The 16,338-nt window shown below is 44.5% G+C and overlaps 1 protein-coding gene across 1 annotated transcript; it reads left to right on the plus strand.

The window, feature by feature from the left end:
- Positions 1–222: 222 nt before the first annotated feature.
- On the plus strand, positions 223–15,348 carry LOC135906800 (sulfotransferase ssu-1-like). Its single transcript, XM_065438396.1, has 2 exons — positions 223–351; positions 13,772–15,348. Exon 2 carries the CDS (start codon positions 13,794–13,796, stop codon positions 14,745–14,747), a length of 954 nt encoding a protein of 317 aa, XP_065294468.1. The 5' UTR covers positions 223–351; positions 13,772–13,793; the 3' UTR covers positions 14,748–15,348.
- Positions 15,349–16,338: the final 990 nt, after the last annotated feature.

Here is a 16,338-nt window from a genome sequence, read left to right on the forward strand (position 1 = left end):
ACATGCCCTTGGAACGCTGAGGTATGCGTCCGTCAGAATGTAGAAGGAGAATCAGAGCGCTCGCTTGATCTTTTCCTCTATTTCTTTTTTGCACGTGCGTGCAGTGCGCGACCAGCTCGCGCGTCTTACGGGGTCCCGTCGTCCGTAACGGCGCTGTTTTATACGCTGCCTCCCCTCCAAGCGACGTAGTGGATTCGGCCTTGACGCCGTCTTCAATTTCCTCACACGCGACGCCTGCGCGGCGACAAGCAAGCAGCCAAGCCGCGACGCACTTGTGCCGTCGAGGGCATCTTGCGAGACGCCATTCGTCGGGGAAGGCGTACTGCTATAGGCGCCGGCGACCTTCTATCCGTGAGTCATTACGCCACGGCTACAGGCGATACGTGGTGTTTGCTGCCGCAACGCATACGCATGATAAAGCTTGCCAGGGGTGAGAAAGCGCGTACCATGTAACACGTATACGTATGGTATGAATGAAGGTGGCCTCGACCTGCCTCAGCTGCATGTATAGTACACAATGGAACGTTCGGGTAGATGGTGCCAGGGTTTACGCTTTTCTGCGCCAGCGAATATATTTTGCATTTGTGCGTTGAGTGCAACCTTTAACGACACCTGCGGATGGGCTAGATCATCATCATCATTTATCATCATTTATTTTTCCTTAAGGACCCCTGTCGGGGTATTACATAAGGGGGGGTTACAGAAGATAAGGATAGAAACAAAGATATGGTTACAATTTCTTACAAGACTCAGCCTGTGGATTCGCATTAAAAATAAAAAAATAAAACAACAACAACAACAAGAGGCATACTGAATAGAATGCAAAAGCAAATCAGCAGAACAGTCACAATGTGAGACGGCAATCGCAAAAGAATGAAGGCACAGTACGGTCATTGTAAGGTTAGGGTTTAAGGTGATCAGTAAGCAGCTGCTTGAAGATAATGGGGTTGCGCTCATTGACAACTCTATCTGGTAAATTGTTCCACTCTATAATGGCGCTAGGCAAAAACGATTGATTAAAGGAAGCTGTTGAACCATGCAAGCGCTGGATGCTGCAAGAGTTAAAAAGGCGACGAGATGTACGGGTGGGTGGGATTAGAAGCCTTCCATGCAGTTCGGGGAAGTTATAATAAAGTCGCTGGAAAAGGCACAGTTTCGCAATTTTCCGACGCAACACCAATGGTTCGAGTCCTAGAGATGATTTAATCGCACTGACACTTTCTTCACGGCTGTATCTGGAAGTGATGAATCTAGCGGCACGATTTTGTATTGATTCTAACATATTAATTAAGTAAGCTTGGTGCGGGCTCCAAATAGCTGAGGCGTAGTCAAGTTTACTTCGAATAAAAGTTTCATAAGCTAGTTTTCTTGTGGATGAGGGGCACAGCGCAAGGGTACGTCTGACGTAACCAAGTGATTTATTAGTGTCGGTAGCCAATTTTGTTATATGGTCGGACCAGGTCAACTTGCTATTAATAGTAATACCGAGATAACGATACGACTCAACGGTGGATAGGGCTGTCGAGTTTAAAAAGTACGAGTGAATCTTGTTAGAGTGTTTACGGGATACCTGCATAACTTTACATTTGGAGATGTTAAGTTTCATTAAAGAGTTGGAACACCAGGTTTCTAATGAATGTAAGTCTTTTTGGAGCGTTGCATGGTCGGCTGGGTCTGTAATGCGACGGTAGATTACGCAGTCATCTGCAAAAAGTCGGATATTGGATGATATGCCGTTGGGAAGGTCGTTTATGAAGATGAGAAAGAGAAGGGGACCGAGGACGGACCCCTGTGGTACTCCGGAGATGACGCTAGCAGTGGTTGAGAAATGATTTCCGATAGCTGTGTACTGGAATCGATTAGTAAGAAAGCAACGGATCCATGACAGTGCGAGAGGGTCGAGACCGAGGCATGAAAGTTTGGCCAAAAGCCGCTGATGGGGAACACAGTCAAATGCTTTGGCGAAGTCTAGATATATGACGTCAGTTTGAAGTGATGAGTCTAAATTCAGGTGAAGTTCAGTAATAAATTCAAAAAGCTGTGTATCGCATGACAAACCAGGCCGGAAACCATGCTGATTGTGAAAAAAGAAGGAATGATCACCGAGATGACATGCTATTTGCGAATATATTATATGTTCTGGTAGTTTACAGGGAATACTCGTTAGGGAAATGGGGCGATAGTTGGAAGGATCAGAGCGGCTGCCTGACTTATATACCGGTACCACTTTACTGATCTTCCAGTCATTTGGAAGTGAACTGTCAGTAATGGACTGGGTAAAAATTATTTGTAATATATGACTGCAATGGTGCATTGCAGATCGACGGAAAATAAGCGCACAGGAAGACGCACACAAACAGCTGAAAAAAGCATGCCAAGCAGTTTGTTAACTGCTGTACGGGGGTCCTGTACGAGATCACGTTGACCTATGATCCATACTGGGCACTGGCTTGCATAGGCCAGACTGGGCGCTGCGTTAATGACCGGGCAGGGGTAATTTGAGGGCTATTATGGGAGGTGGCACAAATTTGGCTGATCATTGCGCCAATTGCACACTGCAGCGTGTGAAATGCGACTGAGTGACGTAAGAATCCTAGGGAAAGGTCGCGATAAGACTGCGCGTGAACTATTCGAAGCCTTTTATATCAGTAAAAGGGGAGATAAATGTGTGAGCGATACGTCTGTGAAGCTCTTCAGGGCAGAAATCGAGTTTCTTGAACGTGTGTTGTAGTTTTAATGATTTGGGTTACCGTGTCATTACGTTTTTCCATTGTTGTTATGCACTGCGCATGTCATCCTTTCTGCATATATTTGCTGGCATGGCTGCAAATAAAATAGATGTGAGTTAGCTCCTGTCTTGTGTTTTTGTCGACTGTTCGTGTGTGTCTTCCTGTGCGCTTATTTTCCGTCAATAGGCGCAACTTCTCAATCGAACAATAACATGCAGCTGTCGAATGGGCTAACTAATACATGTGGCTCCAATTAATCAAGTTATTGGCTCATGCTCGCGCTAGAGCTGCGGCTTCCTAGCGCCTGCACTTTGTTGCTTATGAGCCCGTGAGTCTTCGAGACTATTGAGAAAACACCTCCTTTTATCGCCGATGCATTCACCGTATGTAACTGCCAGCAGCATCGGTATACTTCCGTTTTTACATTGCCGTGGTTCTACTGCATTTAACTATAGTTCTGTCCTTATATTCTTCGTTCGGATTGAACGAAGCAATAAAGTACAAATAAGCGCTGTACGTTATACCACAATGGAAATTCAACTATTTTTGAATTAGTATTCACAAACATCTTTTCTGTTGATGCTCGGCTAGCAACTATACGTACAGGCAGGCCATACCGGAACCAGGAACAACGAACCAAACCGGAAACATTGCTTCCGTCTGCTCAGGTTGTACGTACTGTATTTTCCGGACTATAGTGCGCGCCAGTTCGTGTAGTTCGCAGAGGCCGATTTGCGTCTAAAAGACTTCTTTTTTATTAGACAGCCCACTTACGACTGTATGATCCTCGGGGACGCTTCAGTATGCAGTAGAGAAGCAACCCGCGCTGCATGATTTTCTACAAATTTGGCCATCCCGGACCCCTGCATCTTCGTACCTTCATCTGCGCAGGAATTCCCTTCCTATTTTCCTGGGAAACAGCCCACATCTCTGCATTTTTTTGTGCGTGTGTCTGCGAATGCCTATAAATTCGTGGCACCGTTTCTAGCGGGGTTCCCGCATGTGCTCACAAGATTAAACAATGAAAAGTACCCATTTACGCAGCACAACCAGCGTTCGCTTAGTGCCAATATGGGCTTGAAATATTGTTCGTACGCAGCGACAGTCATTGCATGCCTGATTGTGAACTTGTTTTCTCGAAGCGTGCTTCCCGCCTTAAAAAATAAGATGATGATAGTCCGAACCCATAGATAGTCCGCACACCGCAATATTTCACTTCAACAGCTTTGCAAAAACGCGGACTATGGTGCGGAAACTACACTACTTGAAATTTCACGACAACTATCCTTGACGGCACCCGCCGTGGTTGCTCAGTGGCTATGGTGTTGGGCTGCTGAGCACGAGGTCGCGGGATCGAATCCCGGCCACGGCGGCCGCATTTCGATGGAGGCGAAATGCGAAAACACCCGTGTACTTAGATTAAGATGCACGTTAAAGATCCCCAGGTGGTCGAAATTTCCGGAGTCCTCCACTACGGCGTGCCTCGTAATCAGAAAGTGGTTTTGGCACGTGAAACCCCACAATCTATCTATCCTTGACGGCAACATTTTTATTCTTTTTACTTACTTGAAGCTTCGTGCTCCCTTCTTTCTTATTTCGCAGATTTTTAATTTAAATGTATTTGTGGTAGAGGTTAGAACTATGGGCGGTGCCCGCTTCTAGTTCCGGCTTAGGGAAGTTGTACGTAGAAAGAAAGGCCGGCTAAAGTAAACAGACAAACAAACATACCACACAAAATAATAACATCAAATGTATCGTTATGAATGCAAACTGTAAGCTAAAGCCAGAATGTGGCGAAGCAAAGAGCACAGAAAATTCAAACTAGTACATTGTTCTTTAGAACTCACAGTTAGCGCAGGAACTAATGTCAGCTCTTATAATAGCGATGAATAAAAAATGAAATTATAAAGCAGTCTGTTGGAGGTCACATGTGATTGAAGTAAGGCACAGGCTGACATACAATGTATTCATATACGAGGTTACATCACTGGTTGTAGCAACATCAAGTTCGAGATCAATAGACACTTCCCAGAGACAGTAGTGTGCCGCACGGGGTATTTCCGCCAGCTATAATTGGTACGAAAACATCTTACATCGCTCTCATGATTTTCCCCAGTTCTTTACTATTCCAAAACTTATTTCAGGGCATTAACTGTACGCTCATTATGTTCACGGATGCCTTTACCGTGAAGTGCGTGGATGAACCTTCAAAGGCACACCGCTGAAAAAAAAAAGTAAGCTTAGCTGTACCAGATAGTTACCACTCTATTCCTATACTGACAGTATAACCGCGAAAGGATGCTTCGTAAGCCAAAAAAATACGCATTAAGCAAGGATGGGTGTCGACGCCACCTTGCAGTTCCCGTACCTGCCACCATGATGTCATGGATTTTGACAACGTCAGCTTGGACATAGTTGCACTGTTATCGGTAATGGCCAAAAACTGCTCGCTAATCAGCAAGAAATGTTACAATAAACTTCGCACACAACCATGAAAAGTCGATGGCTGCAACATTAAGAAAGACACACTTTCTCTGCTATGAAACATGCTACACCGTAGAACAATACAGACTGAAACCCCCTATTCCTGAGAAATTCGTAATATTTACTAAAATACCTTATGTAGTTTGGCTTTTGTGACCTCCATAAACATCGCATTACCTCCCCTCCCCTCCTTCAGATGATGTTATAATAATTTTCCTTTTTTTCTTCGTGTTTGTGCTATTCTCTGTATAATATTTATTTGTATAACTTGGATCTTGTTTCATTTCATAAATTGCTTCCTTGTGCTACATTTATATGCCCTATGTCGCTTTCATTGATTCTAATTGCCTACCTTCTATGTCTTCTTAATTGCTTTTAGCTCGCGCGCAGTTTACATTGCTACTTATTTATTATGTAGTATACGTTTTGTATGTATTTCTTACATAATATGTTCATAATATCATGTACTTGATTGTCGCTTTTTGTGCGCTGCCTCTCTGTCTGTAAAGGATGGCCCGCAGCTCCGTCAATTAAGCTGTCATCCTTGACAATTTTTACTGCGAAGCTGCTTAGTTATAGCCCTGGCATGCATCCCCCTCATACCCCTCATGCGTTCCCAGGAGTGTTATTGGTTCCGAGGGGTGGTGGTGGGGGGGGGGGGGGGGAGGGGCACGTCCGCATATGGGACATGGAGCGTGGACAGCAATTCGCCTTTTTCATGTTCTTCAGCCGCCCTCTGAGGCAGGCTGTTGCAAACGTTTTGGAAGGGTGCCGGGGTTTGCGCCGGTTGATTTTTTTTTATTGAAATGAATATTAGGAGAGGTTGGCGCCTTTATGGTGGGACCGGCTACTCCTTGTCACTTGGCAAAGGAAACGAATTTGCGTAAAAAGGGAGAACAGCGACACGAAATATGGCACTCAGTGGAACACTGGAAGAATAAAAAATATACAGTCCAACAGTACATGAGTCGCAAAGTTCTGTGCAGTAGTTCAGTCCACGTACGCATAGATGAAGTCAGATATTTCGAACAGCCGTAACACACAACACATGTAATGCACTGCAAGTACAGAACAAAATTATACATATTGCGTAAAAGTTGCGATCACCACATAAACCAATTACGAATCACGAACAACGTTTATGTTACTCATTTAGCGCATTCGGATCATTTGATACCTAATATTTTCCCAAAATGTTGGTCTCCTGTAAAAACTTTTTCAAAGCAAGAAGATTTGTGCACTTGCGCCCATGTTGAGCGTGCGTCGGTTGTGCGTTTCGTGGATCGCGATACGTTCTCGGCAGCATGTCGTTCACGGCAGATCGCGGCAGCATGTCGTTCACCCATTGACTACTGGGTAAACAGGCCCGAGTGCGCTATTGTGCTAACAGTGCGCCTGATAAAGGCACGCTGAGTTTCTCCTGCCGACGCGGCTGTCTTGGAGTTTGTTGTCGCTGAATTGTTCGCTTGCCACCCGCTTTTTGTAAACGTGTAAAAGCTACCATCCATAGACAGACGAAAAGCAGTCACGTCCAGTTTTTCAGCACTGTTACTCGTTTTCTTCAGGCAGGTGCCAGCCAACCCAAGTTACCACGTTATCGCTTTTTGTATTCCTTTTACACATTGATTAAATATTTCGCTTATTCATATAGCCTCCGAGCGCAGCCTTCGACGCCGGATTTGCCAAAGCGGTGCATTCTTTTACATCGTCATCTACTGTCGCAGATCGCAGTTAGCCTCGGATATTGTGGAACCCGCGCGTTATCGATAAGAAATAATGTCAAAACGTAGCAAAACATACACATCTGCGCATATAAGCCGCGTTGTTCCACCCTGAGTCGAGTCAATATGAGCGCCCCAGCCACTTAAAGAATGGCAACTGTGATCCAGACATATAATACGGGCTGTTACTACTGGCTCTCGCTTTTGTTTAACTTCATCTTACATAATGTTTGCGCGGGCGGTAACGTATTGTTATAGAGAACTGTGCTCGGCATAAGCCCTCTCTTACAGACCGTGTAGTTCTCTCGTGAAAACGCGGATGCCATTGCTTACATCGTTTGTAACTGAGCGGGTTAATGCTGCAGTACTGAATCCACTGTCTCTTCTTTGCGCTTTGACGCAGTGGTAAACAGTGCTTCTCTGGAATTAAGAAATGTCTACGTACATCAACACGCACAGACCCACCAATCTACACTGCACTGAGTTAGCAAGCCTATTCATTTGTACTGATTTTATTAAGTAATCGCTTCTTCTGCCCTGTGCAGTATTCAGCTGTACGGACGCTTACTTTATTTTCCTTTTTTTATATTTAGAATAAAAGAACCCATTGTGCTTGGTCATTCGGTGCCGCGCGCTTCTCAACCTATATTGCGCGGACCTGTGGGTCATTCTGACTTGTTTCTTGAATCATTTTCTCATGACTGCTCGTCCCGTGTTAAGCAAGTGCACAGTTTCATGGCGATAAAATAAAAGAGTAAGACGCTTCCATGACTAAATACATGTGCCACGGAAATTAGGAGGTATATGGGATAACCACACGGCGACCACCACAGGCTGTATACTTCGGCGCCTCAATAGAGCGGGGACTAGGAGGGCAGTCGATAGTGAGAGAGGCCTATTTTATCAGTCTGTTTGCCGAGAAAACCTTGCTCAGCGAACTGGGAATCATAAAGCGCATCAGGCACTTCGTTCATTATGCCCGTTATATCGGAGTGAGGCCCCCATCATGTGATAACGTTTTCCTATCGCCAACGGAAAACGCAGAGGGAATCCGGCCGTATGCGTCGTAGCATGAGCTCTTTATTGAGGGTTCGTCCAACAAACGAGAGGCCTGTTCACGCCTGAAGCGCAACATTTCCACGAGAAAGAAAACAGAAAACGAAGCTCTCGATCAGGTAACTTTGACTACACATTTACGCTATGCTTGTGTTTTCTTGCAACCTGTTTCATGTCGTGTGCAAGTATGCAAGTTATTAGAAGTAATTATTCGGTTCCAGGGTTAAATGGGTTAAGATTAGTCACCGGCGAAGAGTCAAAAGAAATTATATTGAAAAATGAAAAATGGGTAGGAATGCATAGGGCAGGCACCATGGAGTAATGACTGGCAAGTGACCGCTATCTTAGAAAAGAAAAAAAAGTACAATCATTGAACTATACTGCGGCTCAAATATGGGCCAAAAACCTGGACTTTAACCAAGAAGCTTGTGAAGAAGCTAAGTACCCGCGCAGCGAATAAAGGAAACAGAGACGATAGCTGTAACGTTAAGAGACAGGAGAACGGCGTTGTGGATGAGAGAACAAGATGATGTGGCCAATATTCTAGTTGAGAATCATATGAGTAAATCAAGTTACGGGTTACGTGCCAAGGGAAGGAAAGCGCGGATGAGGATGGCAGCGAAATATGTGGTGTAGTGATAATGGGAACTTTGCGGGACATAAGATGCGGTAGCTGGCGCGTCACGGGAGTAATGGGGAGACCGCTGGCAGAGGCATTTGTCCAACTTTCGACATAGACCATGATGATGATAAACGATGATTGGGATGGTTGTAACACTGAATTCACAGGTATACAGTTCGAAAAGTTTAGATTCACTTTGGTTTGCATCGGTGACGCCTAGAATTATTGCACAAATCCTCGTTATAGGTATTGATGAGATTCTTTTCTCTGCGGAGAGTAGCGGTAATTTATAGATAAGCACCCATGAAACTCTGTTTCTGTTTCCGGACAGGCCGCCATTGGAATATGAACCTGGCAACGTTTAACGCTAGAACGTTATCTAGTGAGGCGAGTCTAGCAGTGCTATTGGAGGAATTAGAGGGCAGTAAATGGGATATAATAGGGCTCAGCGAAGTTAGGAGGCCAAAAGAAGCATATACAGTGCTAAAAAGCGGGCACGTCCTGTGCTACCGGGGCTTAGAAGAGAGAAGGGAACTAGGCGTCGGATTCCTGATTAATAAGAATATAGCTGGTAACATACAGGAATTCTATAGCATTAACGAGAGGGTAGCAGGTCTTGTTGTGAACCTTAATAAGAGGTACAAAATGAAGATTGTACAGGTCTACGCCCCTACATCCAGTCATGATGACCAGGAAGTCGAAAGCTTCTATGAAGATGTGGAATCGGCGATGGGTAGAGTGAAAACTAAATACACTATACTAATGGGTGACTTTAATGCCAAGGTAGTCAAAAAGCAGGCTGGAGGCAAGGCAGTGGGGGAATATGGCATAGGCACTAGGAATATCAGGGGGGAGTTATTGGTAGAGTTTGCGGAACAGAATAATATGAGGATAATGAATACCTTCTTCCGCAAACGGGATAGCCGAAAGTGGACGTGGAGGGGCCCGAACGGCGAGACTAGAAATGAAATAGACTTCATACTCTGCGCTAACCCTGGCATCATAAAAGATGTGGACGTGCTCGGCAAGGTGCGCTGCAGTGACCACAGGATGGTGAGAACTCGAATTAGCCTAGACATGAGAAGGGAGCGGAAGAAACTGGTACATAAGAAGCCGATCAATGAGTTAGCGGTAAGAGGGAAAATAGAGCAATTCCAGATCAAGCTACAGAACAGGTATTCGGCTTTAACTCAGAAAGAGGACCTTAGTGTTGAAGCAATGAACGACAATCTTGTGGACATCATCAAGGAGTGTGCAATGGAAGTCGGTGGTAACTCCGTTAGGCAGGATACCAGTAAACTATCGCAGGAGACGAAAGATCTGATCAAGAAACGCCAATGTATGAAAGCCTCTAACCCTACAGCTAGAATAGAACTGGCAGAACTTTCGAAGTTAATCAACAAGCGTAAGACAGCTGACATAAGGAAGTATAATATGGATAGAATTGACCATGCTCTCAGGAACGGAGGAAGCCTAAAAACAGTGAAGAAGAAACTAGGAATTGGCAAGAATCAGATGTATGCGTTAAGAGACAAAGCCGGCAATATCATTACTAATATGGATGAGATAGTACAAGTGGCTGAGGAGTTCTATAGAGATTTGTACAGTACCAGTGCCACCCACGACGATAATGGAAGAGAAAATAGTCTAGAGGAATTCGAAATCGCACAGGTAACGCCGGAAGAAGTAAAGAAAGCCTTGGGAGATATGCAAAGGGGGAAGGCAGCTGGGGAGGATCAGGTAACAGCAGATTTGTTGAAGGATGGTGGGCAGATTGTTCTAGAGAAACTGGCCACCCTGTATACGCAATGCCTCATAACGTCGAGCGTACCGGAATCTTGGAAAAATGCTAACATAATCCTAATCCATAAGAAAGGGGACGCCAAAGACTTGAAAAATTATAGATCAATCAGCTTACTGTCCGTTGCCTACAAACTATTTACTAAGGTAATCGCAAATAGAATCAGGAACACCTTAGACTTCTGTCAAGCAAAGGACCAGGCAGGATTCCGTAAAGGCTACTCAACAATAGATCATATTCACACTATCAATCAGGTGATAGAGAAATGTGCGGAATATAACCAACCCTTATATATCTGGATTGGGAAGAAATGGGGATAAAAGTTAATGGAGAATACCTTAGTAACTTGCGATTCGCTGATGATATTGCCTTGCTTAGTAACTCAGGGGACCAACTGCAATGCATGCTCACTGACCTGGAGAGGCAAAGCAGAAGAGTGGGTCTAAAAATTAATCTACAGAAAACTAAAGTAATGTTTAACAGTCTCGGAAGAGAACAGCAGTTTACAATAGGCAGCGAGGCACTGGAAGTCGTAAGGGAATACATCTACTTAGGGCAGTTAGTGACTGCGGATCCGGATCATGAGACAGAAATAATCAGAAGAATAAGAATGGGCTGGGGTGCGTTTGGCAGGCATTCTCAGATCATGAACAGCAGGTTGCCATTATCCCTCAAGAGAAAAGTGTATAATAGCTGTGTCTTACCAGTACTCACCTACGGGGCAGAAACCTGGAGGCTTACGAAAAGGGTTCTACTCAAATTGAGGACGACGCAACGAGCTATGGAAAGAAGAATGATAGGTGTAACGTTAAGGGATAAGAAAAGAGCAGATTGGGTGAGGGAACAAACGCGAGTTAATGACATCTTAGTTGAAATCAAGAAAAAGAAATGGGCATGGGCAGGACATGTAATGAGGAGGGAAAATAACCGATCGTCATTAAGGGTTACGGACTGGATTCCAAGGGAAGGGAAGCGTAGCAGGGGACGGCAGAAAGTTAGGTGGGCGGATGAGATTAAGAAGTTTGCAGGGACGGCATGGCCACAATTAGTACATGACCGGGGTTGTTGGAGGAATATGGGAGAGGCCTTTGCCCTGAAGTGGGCGTAACCAGGCTGATGATGATGATGATGATGACCCATGAAACTCCGATATGGGACTGCTCTTCGCTATATTAGCCATTAAACTTAACCGTAGTTTAATTGAAATATGCAAACGCAGCATTTTCAGGTACGGTCAATCGAAGCGCTTTAAAAAACATCACAAACAAGGCTGAGTAAATTCGATTGCACTCGTAGCCATCTCATCCAATTATGAGTGAATCTCTCCGTGAATTGCTCCAAATAATCATTATGCAAGATCTAAAAATTAGTTACGCTTTTCATTTGACTCTGAACTATAGTTTTATGCACTGTGTTCGAACAAGCACAATAGGCACGTCCCCCTTTTTTTCTCCCATTCTGTAAATGTATGAAAATATTGGCAAGGTGACAGCTTCAGTAACATGCCATTTAGGACAACGTGTGCTGGTGTCTAGATTTCTTCCATGCTGGGTCTCCTTCAACTCACGTGCGAGTACAGATGCCAAAATGGTCAAAGTCTCACAGCCTTCCCACACTTTCCTCGATACCGCTAATAAAGCTATCTTGCTTCTGCACAACAACAACAACAAAAAAACACGATTACATGTGACAAGGGGGCCTTATCGCTCGTATCTTCCTTCTAAATTGGTTCTCGTGGTCGTGAGTGTTTGCGGCTATTTGCCAACCTACAAGACGAATCACGTAAATTTAATTCCGGATTTCTTAGTCGTGTTACTTCTTATGTTACGTTACATCCGGTAGTTCACATAAACAAACACAGCTACAGCCAAATAAGGTGCGCAACACACGCTGGCTTACGGGGACTTTTTTATGAATTTTTCTTTAAAGAAATAACTCAAATGTCGCAGTACGCATGTATTTTTGCTCATGACGTGTGAACAAGATTAAAACGTCGAGGCGATCACCAAAGACACGGGGAGCCGTCCGGATAAGTTTGTATGTGTCATCTTGGCGACGTGCGCAATGCTATAAAGGATGCAGTTGCCTGAATTTATAGAAAAGTTAACGCGGCCGTCAAATACATCCTGAGCGACAAACAACACCAGTCGCATATATATGTGCAGACATGTTCTTAGCGCCGAACCTGATCCTATATTTATAGTCTGTGTTAGAGTACGCTTACGCAGACAGCTGGGTCGCTTCTGTAGAATGAAACGTACAGTGCCTTCATAATGGCTGATACACCTCAAACTGATAAAACTGCGAAGCAATGTGATATCCTGGAAAGAACATCGCTTCGTTGATTTTAACCTCCTGAGTTTTTTATAGGCGCTATGGAAGTCCCGAACAGCGGCCCCCCATGCACTGCCACTGCTCGTATTAATTTCTCTAGAGCTGCTTTTTCGCATTTTTTCTCTTGAAGCACATTTTTCAAGTGACATTATACATCTGCAGTTTTTTTTTACAAAGTATATGCTGAATTAAAAAGTCGCTATTTGCAGTTTTCTAACAGCATAACGTCCGAGTTGGTGGAATATTGCGGACGTTGTCTCTGAAGATAAGGAATTGCAATTTCAATCGGAAAGATTGGGAAGCCACATCTTATTGCGGCTGCTGTAAATTTGCTTCAGCTTGTTCTGAACTTAGACAATGTGGTAAATGTCTTCAGAGCTTATCTCGTTTAGCTGTCAAAAAAGCGTATATGCGGAAACTGAACCCGCTTTCGAGATTTGAAACGTTTCGCATTATCCTAATACTGTTGAAAGGGATTTGTAGGCGGTGGAGCGATGCCATCATTTTGTATTTTTCTTTGCCTAACCCTACCGTGCTCACGGCACAAACAGTTGTTGTTGAAAAAAAAATATGGGGTTTTACGTGCCAAAACCGCTTTCTGATTATGAGGCACGCCGTCGTGGAGGTCTCCGGAACTTTGACCACGTGGGGTTCTTTAACGTGCACCTAAATCTAAGTACATGGGTGTTTTCACATTTCGTCCCCACCGAAATGCGGCCGCCGTGGTCGGGATTCGATCCCGCGACCACGGGCTCAGCAGCTCAACACCATGCGACTGAACAAACTCGGCGGATAGTTCTTGTTTAGCTATTTTGAAGTGCAAAAGCTGCGCGACAATGTGCCAACTCGGAAGCATCAATAAACTGCTCTCGCCGATCGCATCTACGCCTGTAATGTTAGACATTTGTTTGCTTCGATTCTGGTATAATTACGACGTTCCAGTCTTTTTACCATTTCTTAAAGCAAACAGTTAGTCACCCTGCTAATTACACACTAATATTTCTTGCGTTCTCTTTCTGCGCAGTGCCTCGCGCGTGGAACGAAAGATGCAGCACTATGAACAGTATCACGAAGTCGACGGCTATTACATCAGCAAGAGCTTTCCAGTAGAATGCGTCCGCTCGGCGCTCCGCTACAAGGCGCAACCGGGCGACCTGTTCATCGTCAGCTACCCCAAGTGCGGGACAACGTGGATGCAGCACATCGTTTATAACATCATAAATGGCCATCCACCTCCCAAAAACCAGCTGTTGAGCTGGATAGAGATGCCATTCCTCGAAGCCCAAGGAGCCGAATCTGTCCAGGACATGAAGAGACCGGGTCCAATAAAGACACACATGGCTTTCCGATTCCAACCCTACTCCAAAGACGCCAAGTACATCTACGTAGCGAGAAACCCGTACGACTGCTGCGTGTCTTATTTCTACCACACCAAGCACATGCCCGAGTACCACTTCGAAGACGGCACGTTCGATCAGTTCTTCGACATGTTTGTTGAAGGCAGGGTTGACTTTGGCGACTACTTCGACCATTTGCTCTCTTGGTACGCACACAGAGACGATCCGAACGTCTTGTTCGTAACCTACGAGCAGCTTAAGAAGGACATCAATGCTTGGGTCGTGAATATTGCTGATTTCATTGGGGAAGAGTTCGGCCAGAAGCTGCGGAGTGACAACAGTCGGTTAGAGAACGTATTACTGAGCATTAGCATTAAGAGCATGAAGGAAACTGTCAACGATTCTATGAAAGCCTTATTCGATGATCTCGAGACCGCACTCGGTAGAAAGGTGCCCAAATGGATCGAACTTATGAGGGAATCGATAGGAGCTGACGCCTGCGATAGGCCAATGACAGGCGATTTTGTTCGCAAAGGCGTCGTCGGTGATTGGCGGAACCACTTCTCGGAAGACCAGGTGAAGCGATTAAAGAAGCGAATTCATGAGAAGACGCTAGGCAGTGATGTCATGGATTTGTGGAAGGACGCCGATATTCCGCACTGAGTGTTTAATGCTAAACTTCGGGTGATTTCGCGAGACTCGTGCTGGTGATGAAATGCGAACGTATGAAGTAAAGCTTCCTTACGCTTGTTGATGGTCATTTAAATATTTTGCACTGGTATAAAATAAACGAGAATGCTAGGGGAATTTTCGCAGAAATCGAGGTTGCAAGATTCCATCAGAACCATTACAGTTCAACAATTGTACGAGCTCTTCTGTTTGCCAATGCCTCATGTGTGTCATGTGGTCGCTAATGTTCTTGAACCTTGCTAGCTCTCTTGTAACTTTCTAGCGCAGTTGTCCATAAAAAAATGTTAGTCTGTTCCCTTCTATTCACACAGCCACAATAACGCTGCTTGTACAAACTGGTGGCAAAAGACGACATGGACCTACCTTCTGACCTGCTCGCAAGTACTCTGTTTACTCTAGTTTAAGTTGATAGCCAGAAATTGCGAAGTCCAAGAAAAAAAAAAGGGGGGTGGGTTGCTGTAAGCGTAGCGCAGCAGTAGCACAATGGGCAGATGTTCTTAGCCATGTCACGCTAGCTGCAAAATGTTCATGTTTTCCCTACTGGACATCAAAAGGTCTTACTCTTTTGAGCCAAGCTCACTTGCTGATCTAACGTAATTTATTAATTCAAGAATACCCGAAAGGCATTCAGAAGGGGATAGTACATAGGACAAGGGGGGGGGGGGGAGGAACTGGTACAATTTGAAAGATAGCGTTACAGAGTAGTAAAGTTCTTATACAATATTCTTATACGTCTTATACAATAGCTGGAGAAGATCACATAAAATAGAAGATAGGATTGCAAGGAATACGGATAAAGTTGCAAATGAAGCAAGTACACCGATTGTTATGTACCGAGACATGAAAAACTGATTTGAGACATGTGAAATTCTATTGCACAAACCGCATAACACGCAAGATTATATGGTGAACTACTATGTAATAAATAGTGAACTTATTGTGCGCCAGAATGCTATACGTGCGATGGGGAAAGCGTCAAGCGATACTTCAAGATCAACCGATACATATAATTGCGATAGGCACTCCAGGGAAATTTTCGCCGTCGCTGTGATGCCGCGTATAAAGTCGGAAGGTCAATGAGATCACGCCTATTGCGTCGTTTCCTATGGGAAAGAGGGAAGCCGGGTGACGATGAGCAGGGAAGGATGGTGGCCAGCTGCCTACGTGTCGTCTAATCCGCGCGCACAATGTTGGATATCTTGCGATCAAGCGGAGCACTTGGTGAGGGTAGCACGCCTTTAATAATAATAATAATAATAATAATAATAATAATAATAATAATAATAATAATAATAATAATAATAATAATACTTTATTGATGAATTGAGAATCATACAGTGGAAGAATCGGGCCTGCCAAAGCCGCAGTGGGCTTGAACGGCAGTGCCTGGCAGACAGCGACAGAGCCATCAGTAGCACGTTATTAGACAACAGTAAGAAAAAAAAACACACAAATGACAGGCTTCCCTTCACGTATTAATGTGTCTAAGAGCCTTTCTAAGACCATATTTCGTTTTCACATCTTGTATGCTTTGCGGAAGTAACTTTAACATTGCTGGGACATA

The sequence above is a fragment of the Dermacentor albipictus genome, chromosome 7 (assembly GCF_038994185.2).
Source record: "Dermacentor albipictus isolate Rhodes 1998 colony chromosome 7, USDA_Dalb.pri_finalv2, whole genome shotgun sequence".
NCBI classification, from domain to species: domain Eukaryota; kingdom Metazoa; phylum Arthropoda; class Arachnida; order Ixodida; family Ixodidae; genus Dermacentor; species Dermacentor albipictus.